The 14,265-nt window shown below is 35.6% G+C and overlaps 1 protein-coding gene across 4 annotated transcripts in view; it reads left to right on the top strand.

The window, feature by feature from the left end:
• The window catches only part of LRBA (LPS responsive beige-like anchor protein), a 412,983-nt gene that overhangs the window by 381,947 nt on the left and 16,771 nt on the right, over positions 1–14,265 (top strand). For all 4 annotated transcript variants that reach the window (XM_065634945.1, XM_065634947.1, XM_065634944.1 and 1 more), the window contains one exon: positions 2,327–2,494. In XM_065634945.1, coding sequence (XP_065491017.1) covers positions 2,327–2,494 — 168 coding nt within the window. The remainder of the gene's footprint in view (positions 1–2,326; positions 2,495–14,265) is intronic.

Raw genomic sequence — 14,265 nt, 5'->3', positions numbered from 1 at the left:
CTATAACTCAGCAATGTTTATAGCATAAACTTGCGTTCTGAAAGTATAAATCAGCTCAGGCAGTTGAATAACTACAGCTATACAACTGAAAAATATATCACATAATTAAATTATTCTCAAATCTAAACCATGTAATTGACAGCTCGAATTTTCGGGAAAAAACATACACTTGGTAAGATGTTTTTGTATATTACCAAAATGAGGTTATGTAGTCTGTGAGTGTTTCAGTGCTCCTAGCTGTGAAGTTCAGTAACTTTTTCTGACTAAATCTGTTGGCTGATCAGCATCTGAGACAGTTAGGTGACCCTGTGGCACAAATCGAAGCCCTGGTGTGCAGAGATGACCGCTATAAAAAGCTGTGATAGATGCAGAGAGATGCAGGAAGGACTCGATCCCACAGTTACTCTCCGATACAAGGTAGATCTACACAGTGAGTGCACCTCCAGGGTTTTGCCCCTTCCAGTCAAAAAGGCTCGTGGGTTAGTACTTCATTTCACAATTTCTCTTAGAGGATTATACTTGCCTAATACATTTTGTCAGTGTTTTTTTTAAATCCAATTTACAGGTTTTCTTTACATTACAATATTATTCTAGTTTTTGCTTCATGTACTAAAGTAATTCCCTCTTTTTAATTGGTATTCATACTTTTTTTTTCCTGGTTTTCTCCACTTGAATGCAATTACCTTTTTGATCTTCTATATAAATCAGGCTGTTAACATTTTTCTTCTTTCCTCAGAACCACTCCCTTAAGTCTTTTGTTACAGTTAGTGTTATTAGTGGCTGCATACACAATGCCTTTGTGTACTGTGTAGAAAGAGAGCTATGAAATGCTTCCTACTAACCGCATTATATGATTGACTAATTGTTTTTAATTCATGCACCAAAATATTTTATTAAGATGTGCTTAATTTGGGTCCCAACACTGACTTGTGTTATTACTGTTCATGTTACTAGCTATTAAGCACTTTTTAGAACATTTTATTTCAGGTACCGTAGTTTGCATTTCCTATTTCTTTTTTTTTGGCCTATGCTGTTAATCCTTCCAAAGTGATCACTCTTTTCCCCTTCTGTTCTTCCCTGTTCTTAATTCAGCCCAAAGCACAAATAGATGCATGTTCATTTGGGCTGAGGGATCTGAGGTCACATATTAATGACATTACACGTCACCCTTCCTTATATCATTGGATGCAGAATTTGGCCTGAATGTTACATGAGTGGGCCAAATAGGCGCAGAAGAAATGTGTGTGTATCTTTTGTCCCGTCTCTACAAGATCTGCAGCTGCCAGGCTTCAGCAAATCCAGTGAGATGGATTTTAGTGCTGATGTTCTCATTTCGTAGGATCACGTGTGCTGCTGGCAGATCCAGAGAGCGGCAGGAGACAGGACATGTTTGCTGCCTAGGAGCCAGCCTCTGGCGGGGGGGTCCGGCAGAGATCTACCAGGGTTGACCTTACATGTGTTTTCTCTCCCACATGCAAATCCAATACACATGAGCATCCAAATTTACATTTTTCTGAAAATATTGTCCTGTTTAGCTAAGGTTAAAAGGTAATAATCATATTCATGTTTATACAGGCTCTTGAATGGCATATTTTTAACTATTCAGGCTTTGTTTTGTTTTTAGCATTTATGTCTCTACCAGGGTGCAAGTGTTTGTCCTATATGCCATAGATAAGAGTGTTTTTTCCAGGTCTGTCTTCTGAGATTTTTTTGAACATTACAGATATTCTTGATAAGGAAGGATGCCCATTGAAATAATTGGCAAATATATTAATGCTGATGGAAAGAGTAATTTTTCATCTAAATCTCTTTTTCTCTGTTTAAGAAGATGCTCAGAAGCTGTGTACGCTTTATTTTCTAGGCAGCTCTCACGCTACTGATTTCTTTGGGATCCTAAACGTTCTGCGGCTGCTTCTTATTCCGTTTCCCACATCATCAACAGATTTGCATTTTGACTGTTACTTTCATCTTTCAAGTAAACTTACCTTAAACTTGCCTTAAAAGCAAATCCTATCCTGTTTTCTCTCTGTAAAGTGAATGTAAACATATAGAATTAAAAAAACTTTCTGGCATGATTGCCTGTGAATACAGGATAATATTTATGGACTGTAATTTTTTTTTTTTTTTTTTGGTGGATTGTATGGTCTACTGCACTTTTAAATAAGTTTCCACCAAATTAAGAAAAAAAATAGTACTCTCCTCTATAGTTCTTCTTGAAACCTTTTTTCAATAAAGAAAATGTTTCTAAAATACTTTATAATGTATTTAATTTGCCTTATAAAGAGTAAAAATGTAGTTTTAAAACAATCAATTTTATGTGTTTCAGGTAAAATGATGCAAGTAGTATTTGGACACTGGGATGTTGTAACCTGTCTTGCTCGTTCTGAGTCCTATATTGGAGGAAATTGTTACATTCTCTCAGGATCGCGCGATGCAACATTGCTGCTCTGGTACTGGAATGGCAAAACCAATATCATTGGTGATAATCCAAGAGGTAAGCAAAACCAGCAAAACCTGCTTTATATGTCTAAAAATGGCTTGAGTGAACACCTTGCATGACAAAATTTTAGGTAACATTAATATCAAAGTACAGTGTTCCTTTTTCTTGTAGTTTTGATCAGTTCTAGTTCAAAGAATTGAGGGTAAGCAACACTTGTTTTGCAGCAGAAGCAGAAGTAATTTTTAAAGTTACAGGATGCTGAACATTTATAAATACATTTTTTCTTGTCACTCATTCAGTTGGGAAGGACAGGCTCCAGGAATGAGAGAAGGGAAATAGGTTTTTGTATGTCCTGTTCGATCTGAGTAAGTCTTTTTCTCTCAACATGATGATTTCATTAAATAACTGCATTTGAGTTGTGTAAAACAAAAAAGAGCATACATCGCCCCAGTGCGGACTGTATTCTATGCAGCTGTGATCTTACGTGTATAGGTTCTCACAGCGGTACCTTAGCTATCAATAGAGTGATGCAGACAGTGAATTTTAACTTTGATTAAGGTCATCGTAATGAGATGTGTAATGGCCTAAGAAGGACACTTAGGTGAAAGATGGACAGACACATGGGATGGATTAAAGAAGCAATCTTAACATTTTTACTTTAATACTTTGGTAGGGTGCTACGTGCCTAATCCTCACTCTCATGTACTAGGCATTTTAATTGGTTCCAGTGCAAGCAACAGGGCTCATACCATATAACCAAACTAGTAAGTCAGAGTAACCCTGCTTCAGCCTAATTCAGTTTTAACTCCTCCCCACCCAAACTCACCTTGCACTTCCCAAATAATTTAATCTCTTCCATCTTGCACAGTTTCCCAGGAATTCCCAAATCTTTTTACTCATGAAGATTCTCTCTTCTAACTCATAATTTTCTGTGGAAAACACTGAAACTCTATGACTATTCAACCCCACCTTCCTTGTTAGATAACAGGAAAGGTAGAAAGTGATCTTGTTATGCCAGTTCTCACTGCACACACACACACACAAATTAATTCCTGATCCCGAAAGCAAAGAAGGCAGCAGACATCCAGCTGGATAAAAAGCCCGAGTGAGCCAGTTCACAGGAGTAAGAGGCTTTTGAGATAGCTGATAAGAGCTTGCATAGGGGAATAGAGGGGCACATCATAGCCAAACAGTGGGCACTTTCTCCCTATTCAGCCAAAAAGAGAATGCCCTGAAGAGAAGGGGCGAGAAACAGTATATTCTGTTTGTCTTCAGAAAAGTGTTTGTTAGGTTTTCTGTCATACACTTCAGGTCTTCTCTGACCCTGTTTAAATACTAGTAAAATCATATCTGCTGTCTGCAAAGGAGAAAATGGACATCTGGAAAACAAGCAGTGTTGTTATATCTGGCATATATTGCAATTATAACTGGCATACAATTTCATACACTCTAAGCAATATCTGACATCTTCCAAATTAATCACTTTGGTGAACTTGTGTGTTTCATCCTCAATCTGTTACTCAACTGGAGTTATTTGAATTTGAAAAAAAGAGAAGTTTTGACTGAAAGTATTTGCGAGGCTTCCTTGCTTTGTGAACAAGACCTTAAGGCTATACGCTCCTTTGTGACCTTAACAGATCACATGCTGAGATTTCGTACTTGGTACCTAACTAGAATAGGTAGATTTTGTTATAATTTGTTGACTGTCTTCTCTAATTCACATTTCTAACATATTCAAATTTTGCAGTTTTCAAAGTTAATGCTAGACTATTTTAACTACTGTTTAAAATAAAACAGTAGCTACCTGGTAAGTCTCTGTTTGCAGTCCTATTAAACTTGTACTTTTTAGGGACATGCAATAGCTCCTATGTTTACTATTTGACATTATGTAGTTTTTTTGTGATATGACATGCTTGGAAGCTTTTGTTATGAATTGGAGTCCTACGGCACTATGCATAGGCGTAGACATGTGTATAGTAAAAGACAGTTTTTGCTTCAAAGAGATGGTAATCTGGGGGTTTAATTTTTCCCAGAAATAGCTTTCTACAGGCATTTCTGTTCAATCATTTTTTTTTTTTTGAAAAGGCAAATAAAAAAAGCTGTTTCTGCTTAACTTCTGATTTTGTCAGAAATGGAAAGCACCAGCAGATCTGTTGGGTTTCGAGTCCTGTTACTGCAACTGTAACTTCCACCCATTTGCAGAATGCTGGATATTTAACTTAATCTGATGTCTTTTTGTGTTTGAAGTTTGTGACTTTTTAACCTCAAAGTATAGTTTGTTCATGCTTTCACTGAGCATTATTCATTGGAATTTTAGGTAGTCTCAAAGTTGATACTTCTTTCCTATTTTTTTTCTTTATTTAATCATCTCTAACTTCCATCTTAAAATGGCTTCACAGCAACATGCATCCAATGGCACTGTACTAAATCAGGATGCCATGGAAGTTTCAACAAAAATAATCTAAACCAGGAGCATTTCTTTCCTCCTTTCATGGTACCCGTTGCCTCTGATATACATCACTCAGTTAGAGAAGTTCCTTTTCCTTAGGTTTCTTGTAGCAGAGACTCACTAGCATGACCAAGCTACCCTAAACACTATCCCATTGGGCACCCATTACTCCACCAGTTACATTTTATTTAGTTTCCTTTATTTGGTTTCATTACTTTAGGAAGCATGGAGCTCCTGAGCTCTGTCTGCATGAATTCATGTTATAGAATGGTACCTAAACTGACAAGCCAGGTGGGCATATAAGTGTTTTGTTGGATAGTCTTTATCAAGGACAACTTTCTGGCCAATTGGACTGTATGGAAAAATTCTTTACATTTTTGGTTTAACAGAAATATGTTACTGAAATATTAATTATTTACATTCTTTAATTTTTAACTTTTAAGCTGACTTCTTAAAGAAATTATATGTGTCCGGTCTCACTGTCTGTTTAGTTTCTCCCTAATAATTCTCAAATGCATTGATCAATTTAAACCCAATTTGATGAATTTAAATCTCGAAGATATGAAATTCCTTCATGGGACACATCTGCTGGAAGCTATTTTTATGCTTCACAAAACAGCTTGATTACATTTAGGTTAAGTCCTTTTTTCCTTCTCAAATTAAAACCTGAGATTCAAAAAATATTTTACCATGCTCTTTGATCAAATGTATGGGTTTTTTCTTTCTAAATTAATTTGTTTTGAAAATGTAGAAGCATGGCTTGTACTTCACTTCGGTGCACAGGCCTTTTCTGATGCAGAAATGTTTCTGTGGACAATTTCTGACCAAGCCCAGGAATGATTCAGAACACAGCAGAGGATCTGAAATACTTGCGTCCTTTAAAATAGCCCTGAGCCACACTGAATTCACATTAATTAGCATCATTACTGTGGAAGTGTAAAGTCACTTTGGATAGTCTAAGAGCCTTTTTAGTTTTCTCTCCTTGGCATGTGGCTTGCTTGGGGGAGGTGGGAGAGGTAGGAGGGAGAGGATGTAGCCCTTCCCTTAGTACCTCTTGATGCTCATGTGTGATCTCTATCCCAAGGTTGGCTTTTGCTCATTTAGAGGCTCTCATCTAATAGCAAAGCACCACTTGCGGATGTGACATTGTGCTTCAGGACTTGTGGTGTTGTTCCCACATAGGGTGGTAGGGCGGTGGAGGTTACTGGAAGAGGGCGGCAGAGGTAACTGGGAGAGGGTGGTGTACTTTTCAGAAATACGCCGGGGTTTGCACTTGCCCAGCCCGATGCAGTGGAGGTGGAGGGGAGGTGAGAAGTGGGGTTTGGGGAGAGGGAGGAACTACGTGTGATGGCTGGAGAAAGCAGATGAGAGAACTCATTTGCACACAAATGGTGTCCATCACTTTCAGATCCCACGCTGGCTTTGAAGCTCAAGTGGCAACTCTCAGGGTTTGGACGTTTCCTAGGTTGAGGGATTGCATTTTACTTTGTAATGACAGAGCCATAGGAACCAGGGTGAGCAGGAGCTTTGGTCACCTGATCTATTGTCTTTTCCCAAAGAAGGCTTAACTACACCAAAACCATTCTCGGCTGAATGTTTGTCCAACTTTCTGTTTAAAAACTTTTGACAACTATGTTTTTGTGCCTTACAAGCCCTATCATTAACAATTTTTTTCCCAGTGTTCAGCCTGGTATCCAGTTCTTTTTTTTTTTTTGCAGCAGCAGATGAATTCTGTCATTTCTTTTATATTTATTTTTTGCATAAAGATCAGATTATTTATTTCCTCCACGCAACAACTTCCAGTTATTTGGATTATCATGACCTGCAATTCTTTGCTTCTAGATTTAATAACCCAATTATTTGTCTTTTGCCACAAGTCACGTTTTTCTAGACCTTTGATTTTTTTCTGTGTGTGAGTTCTTTTTTTTGTTGTTTGTTTTTGTGGTTTATTTTGTTTTGTTCCTGTCCTCTTCAATTGCTGTCTCCTCAAGGGAGACCCAGCAATGCAGTTGAAGCTTTTCCAGTAATAATTTGGGATATCTGTTTGTTTCAAAGCAGCGTGACTGTTAATCCTTTAAGTGTATGAGCCAATATGACTTTCAGTCTTTTCTGAAGAGCCACTGTCTACTCAGTTGTTTTCTTATCCTCTGTGTAGTTTGCCTGTGGAACCTTGTCTTTAAACTTTCTGAATTGTATTCTTTTTAGACTGATTCTCTAATTGTTCAGACTCATTTTTAATTCTTATCCTGTCCTCCAGCAGACTTGCAGCAACTCATCTCTACAAATGTAATTTGCAGTCTTATTCTATCAAATCATTCATTAAAGAAAATATTAGGCAGTGCACAGCCAAGGAATGCCCATTGATACATTTACCATTTTGACAATGAATAGCTTTCTGAATATAGCTTTCCAACTGGCTTTTCATTTCATGTATAGTAGCATCTTCTAAACATGTGCCAGAGTCCTTGCTAAAGTCAAAATATATGATGTCTCCCTGAACACAAGTCCTGTTATTTGCTATTCCAAGAAAATATTGCTCTGACATGATTTGTTAATAACAAATCCAAATCAGCTGTTACTCATCTTCTTGTTTTCTTCTAAGAATGAAGTGTGGGTGTATATATATGTACATATTCTGCCAGTGGTTTTTCTGTTTGTTGGAATTGAGCAGACCACTCTCTAATTTCTCCGTTTTCCTTTTCCTGCTTCTTCAACAACACAAGACTTTTTTTCAGTCTTGCAGAACCTCACCCAATATCCCTGAAACAACAGTTATAACTCTGGGATTATTTAGTTTAATTTTCACAGTATCCTCAAATCCGTATTATCAGGCCAATTGAGTTGCAAACATTTGCCTCATTTAGGTATTGTCTAATTGAGACATCAGGTCTCATTGCTGCTTTTACTGATGTTTGTTGCCTGAACTGCAGTTGCCCTTTTCATTGAAGACTTTTACTGAAATACTTTCAAATGTGTGGCATCATCTGTTGGTATTGCTTGCTCTTAATAACGGACCATCTTTTCATGAACATCTTAACAATTTTTTGTGTTCATGGCACAAATGCTATTCCTGATGTCATTGCTAGTTGCATCTCATCTATGCTTGGCTATCCTAGTTTTGTCCCTGCTTGCTCATACCTTGTCTCTTATACTAGTTCAGAAAAATCTCTCCTATTTTGATCTTTCTGCCTGACTTTTTTCTGTGTTTGTAGTCACTGGAGAACTTTGAGTTGTGCCAGCTGGTATCTTGTTATCTGTCGTATTCTTCTGCTGCACCAGAGTGGTTTTCACTAGTATCCTTATTACCCTTTCCTTTGTTTTACTGTAGACTAAACTTCCATGAGATCTTACAGAAGAATGTTCTGTAACTTTTGAAACCGTCTTTCCAAAATACTTCAAAAAAATATATTGTTGCCCATGTTTTTTCCGTTATGAAGCATATTGAACAATCTCATGTCTTCACCACTTTCATATGAGAGTTCCTTTTACCACCATGTCTTTGATCTGTTTTGCTATATTGCTTATAATCGTATCTAGAAGGCCATCTCTAGCTGTTGCTTATATCTTAAAAATTGTCACCAGATTGCTTGCTATGCATATACTTGTATCCCTTTACCAACAAACATCTTTGTAATTGAAAAATCCCATTTCCTCCAATCCTCCTTCTTAATGATTCCTTACCTATACCTACCAGGTAGAGGCTAATCAGATTAGCGAGTGTCAGTCCATGTCTTAAAAGTTTTTGTTTTGTCACTGTAATTATTTTGTTAGGGTGTACTTTTTGAAGGGGAGGTGTACAGTGAAGAATTTGTCTTAATATCGTTTGTGCTTATAAAATGGCAGGCATTTCTGTAGTCAGAGTGAAGATAAAGCACTTTTCTGCTATTCTTGCACTATATTCATAGAATATGAAGAGACTGTCCTATTGCGTTCAAAATTTCTAGAATTATTTTTTAGTTTTCCTATTTTCAAGCCCCCCGAATATATCCAATTTAGAAATTTGTTTTACTTAATGAAATTAAGGCTTAACTGATAAATGTATCCAGTACTAATGAAATACAGTGTGTGTATAACTATGTTACTACTACTAATACTAATGTGATCTCTTCTGAATTATTGCATTGATCTTCCACACATATGTGAATAAACCAAATTATATTACCTCTTTTATGTTAGCCCATAAAACTAGAAAATGTTACTCTCTGTATGTACCACATTGCATCATGAGGATTATAGGGGTGCTTTCATTGCATAGTTTTATACTTTTTAGAGGGTACTATATTCAGGTTTTCTGAAGTGTGTTAGAGAAATTAAATACTTTTAGGAGGGTAGCTGTGTACCAGGCCACATATGTGAATGTCAGCACGTGATTTCATACTTAAAACCCCCCCCACAATTACTGGATTTAACTGAGATTTGATTGAGAGAATTCATTAAATGCTTTTAACATTGCTAACACATAGAATATCTTAAATACACATTTTTAATATATATAATCTTTTCAATTTATAAAATATAACATCTCCCCAAGGATTCAAAATTCAATCATCAGTTTCCTGTCTTGTCAAGGAACAGTCTAGCTATTATCCAAGCTACTTTTAAAAGAAGCTGTTTTTTTGTTTAATAGCTGCAATTCCTAAATAACTATTTGAATATCTAAAAGACTTTTTATCAATTAACTTTTTATTAAATTGAAGCCATAGACTTGAGACTGGGGAAATTATTTGTTTTAATTGTATTAGTAATCATACCAAAAGATAAAACCTCTTTATTTCATCCACTGCTGCACACATTTTTTGGTTTGAAAATTTAAACTTTTTATAAGTGATTTGTTGATAATTAGTTATTTAAGTGGATAATGCAGGTGATTTAAAGTTCGAAAATATGACCTGATGAGCATCTTTATGTTGGTTGATTAAAAAGTAATGTCATAGGTAATAATTTCTTTGTACTCAGCCACACTAATCCTGTAAACCTGAATTCTGTGAAGATTTGCATACATGCTTGCCTCTGCACACTTAACAGTGACATTGATTTCAAGGAGGTCGTATGTCTGCAAAAAACCCTCTTTGCCTTCCTCCCTCATCCTTATCCTCATGTTGAATTAACCTACATCTTGGTTTGCAAGTTTCTGCATGATCTGGACTTTTATTTTCAGTTTCAAAACCAATGATAATAGAGAAGTTATGGTTCCACATTTCTAAAGAATGTTTGTAGCACAAATATTGGTTTAGAATTGTAATGATTATTTCCTAAAAAAAATAATTTTGGAAGCAGTTTCCATAACAGCTTGTTTTCTTAAAAGAATAATTGGAAAGTAGTTGTAAACATCATATCTGCCAATGTTCTCTTTTGCATTTATCATGCTAGGTAATAGGGACATCAGAATCTCCATAAATCAGTAATCATGTTAGTTAGTAATGGAAATTCTGCTATTATTGTTAATTTCTGTCAAACGGTGGCCTACCATAACAGCTAAAAATTTGTAGAGCCTTCAAATACTAAAATACATTTGGAATTGCTGTAGCTATTAAGTCTATAGATGCTATTCACTGTAGTCAGTCTGTTAAGAGGTGCTGCTCCATGAGAGCACTGAGAGTTTAAAAACAGTCTGCATGTGCTCCTGTTAGTGTTCAATAGCACATTTATTTTTCACTCCTACATACATTATATTTTTGTGTGAGTCCTTCTTAAAAAAAGCCAGTAAATAATTCAATATTATTTTAAAACTGTTTAACTGCAGACATAACAAATATTCTTTGTTTCTCAAAAATGGCTGGACAGAGTAGCACAATATTGTATAGAAAGCAAGAATCCTGTAGCACCATCTGCTGGCATTGAGTTGAAAGCTGATCTTGAGACTGATTCTCCAAAGCCCTGCCTAGTGAAATGTTTAAAATATATATTTGTTTCATATATTGAGGGAGGGGGGAATCATTTTTAGTATAATTTTTATCCTTTTTATTAACATCATAATGAGAAAATACAATGTTAATTTAAGGTTAATGTATGAACCGAAATAGAGATAGGTCAGAAGTGTTTTATTAAGTGCGACTCTAAAAAGAAATGGAATACTTTTTTCTGTTTTCCTAGAACTTTAGCAAGCGTGAGATTAAATTTTTCTTTTCGTGTCGTAAGTCAAATTCAATATTTTTTTTCATAGAGAAGACACACAAGGCATCGAAAAGTATCAGTAACATGTTTTGAAAAGGGTAGCAACCACAAAATATTCTTCTACCTAACATTTGTTTCATTATTTGATGTTAATCTTGAAAGCCTCATGAAAGCTTAATAGATAGAGGCCTGGATGCTGTAATTGGTCCTGCAGTTCCCTGTATCTTCACAGGGCACCACTGTAGCCAGTGCAGCAAGTATTGGGACTATCTGCATGAATTTAGAACAGAACTTTAAATAACACAGCTACAAAAGGTCACTGTCTTTTCTTTTTTAAACTGTACCACATTGATACCTCAAAGAGATTTAGGCCTCATTCCTCCAAGTACTCTATAAATCACGTACAAATGATGGTTCTAGCCTCCAAATATTTAAACAGAAATAAATATGAGGTATAACAGGTGGATGAATTCTGGTATTAATATATCTGGAAATCTGCAATGATACTGTGTAAGCAATGTAATTTTTTATTTATATAGTGCCAAGAAAGTCATGTCATAGATAGAGATGAGAGCAAGGTCTTCATTGAAAAGAACTTGCAATTACATTCACTGATGGTTCAGAAAGCATTTAAATGGTCATAGTGATTTTGCACTGGTGAGCGTGTAAGTTTGTGTGCTATAAATATTTGTTTTGGCTGAAAATAGGTCCTACGGTGTTAAGTGTAGCATCCGTATGCTCGTTTTCAACTGGCTAAGAGAGATTGTCTTTCAGGATTTGTCAGAGTAAGTACTTAGAAGCAACATGGCAGAGCAAGTTTTGAGGCATAATCCAGATGCAGGTGAAGGCAGTGTGCATGTCGAGACTGGAAACAGACAAAGAGTTTGGATGCAGCTTTTTTGGCAGTATCCAGCTTCAAATGTCACTAGAACTATATGCATGAAATTCTCCAGAAGGATGAGGCCCTTTGGTGCTTCATGATGTAATGCAGACCTTTGAGTTCCAGGAAAAACAATGCTATATTTACAACTTTTAACTAATAGTTGATGTGGTAAAAGGAATTGTATTCATATGGTAAATGAATACAACCTTAATGTGCACCATATGCATAGTGGTGGGATGGTGTACTAATATATCACATTTATTTACCTTGTTTGGTTGCTGGGAAAAATAACCATTCAGTTCAAAGCCTATACCATGTGAGACAGAACAGAGTAATACAGAATGTGTAATAATTTATAGTCTAGAATAAAATTACCAACTTAAATATTGTAAAAATTATTTGGTCAACACAATAGTCCTGACCAGGTAGTGTAAAGGTTTCTGGATCTAATCTCTGTTAACACTAGTATCACAGAGGTAAGCATTACTATATCGAGTGCAGGAATGCTATATGTTATTAGAATTATGGCTTGCTTCATTGAAAAAGTATCTGGTTTAACGTATTTATGTTTGAGAATTCAGCTAATTTATGTATGCTCTGAACTTGGTGTATGCCATCAGTATTCCCAGTTACATTGACAGGAAAAGGTGGTGAGCATCTAGCTAGTGCAGTACACTACTAGTGCATTGATTTGAAATTATCTTTACAAAACCCATCAAATAGCTAAAGCACAGACTTCTATACATGCTGTTATGGGATAGTATTATTTTGCAACAATACATTTTTATTACTTTAAACAAAAATAGATGAATTTAACATAGCATTTTAATAGAAAAACAAATAAAAAACCAGCAAAATGAGCTGATTTCTCATATGAAACCTCTCATCTCCTAATTTATGCCCAAGGTATGAAATACTATGTAAGTTTCAACTAGCAGGCAGTTTCAACATCTTGTAAGGTGTCTTTTATCTTACAACAATTCCGCAGTAGGTGCTATTTCTGACTAAAATAATTGCTTGATGGGTTTTTGCCTTTTCTGTTGAGGTTTGTTGTTTTTATTCTTGGACTCATTAGGTAATGGGATAATCTTAACTGTAAACCACAAGAGAGAAATATGAAGAAAATATATTATTTTTAGCATAAACAAAAAAAGCCCCTTCACAAAGCTGTTTTAGAACATTCTCAAACAAAAATGACGGTGATTTAAAACTTCAAAGCTTACATTTAAGTAGCAGTTTATGAAGTCAGGATGGTGCAAATATTAAAATATTAGTGTACACTGACCCCAAATATTCACCTGCAGATACTTTCCAGGGGCTTCAAAAAGGTCTGTGTTCGGTGGGAGGAGTCCTACTGAATGACTTCCAGGACTTCCAGCAGATGAATCCCCAGTAAGAGTGAACTCGTTCCAGAAAGCTTCCCATTGCACATGGTGTAGGAATTGAGAGGCTGGGGATTATTGACTTTTGAAATCTGAATTGCAGTATCCAGTTCATGAAGGCCTGTTAAATCTCTTTCTTTACTGCGTTTGTTTTGGAAACATAGTGAACATATTCCCTTGACATTGGCATTGGATAAATGTTAGTCACTTATCGCATTGTGTGACTGCGGGAAGGCATGCAGTAAGCCTTTTCTGTGTTATATTCAATGAAATGAATTCTACAAGATAAATATAACATTTTTTTCTTTACTGAACAAATAGAACGGCACTATAGCATCTTCTCTGTTTATGCTTTTAGCTTTTGCTTCAAGATAGAATGATATTGTTCAAAGATAGTGCTCCTCTTTCACAAAATGTGCAGTTGAAGTGTTTTTTGCAAAACGAAAACTTGCATCTAGGCGTAAAGTTGTACTTTTTGTTGTAAAAAAGTTTGAAAAGATAGAAAGTAGTTTGAAGGAATTAGAGGAAATGTTGATGAAGTGTCATGTGAAGAACCGGACAACAATGAAGTTCTGATATAATATTAAAAGATTACATTGTTAAATAAAAATACATATTTACAAAGGAAAAATTATTCAAACTGAAGTTTTAGGAATACTTCAGTACTGTTGTGTGGTATCGCTTTAGTAAGATTTCACATCCATCAAAGAACTAGCCTTTTTGTGCCAGTGAAATGAGTTTTTAATCAACAGACTGTTATTTAAATGTTCACTTAGTGCAATCTCTAAATAATGTTAATATACAGACTTTATATAATATTTAACAGTCATCACTTTGATGTAACTAAACTCTGAAACTTGCTATATAATCAACATAGAAGCCTAGCAGCAAATGAGTTTTCTCGATTTACTTACACTTTGCTGAAAGCACTTTTGTTCAAATGTCATATATTCTGTAAGTACATTTGTACTGCTCAAATTGATTTCAAGCCTTTTAT

This window comes from Caloenas nicobarica, chromosome 4, assembly GCF_036013445.1.
Source record: "Caloenas nicobarica isolate bCalNic1 chromosome 4, bCalNic1.hap1, whole genome shotgun sequence".
NCBI classification, from domain to species: domain Eukaryota; kingdom Metazoa; phylum Chordata; class Aves; order Columbiformes; family Columbidae; genus Caloenas; species Caloenas nicobarica.
This window is presented reverse-complemented; position numbering and strand designations above follow the sequence as displayed.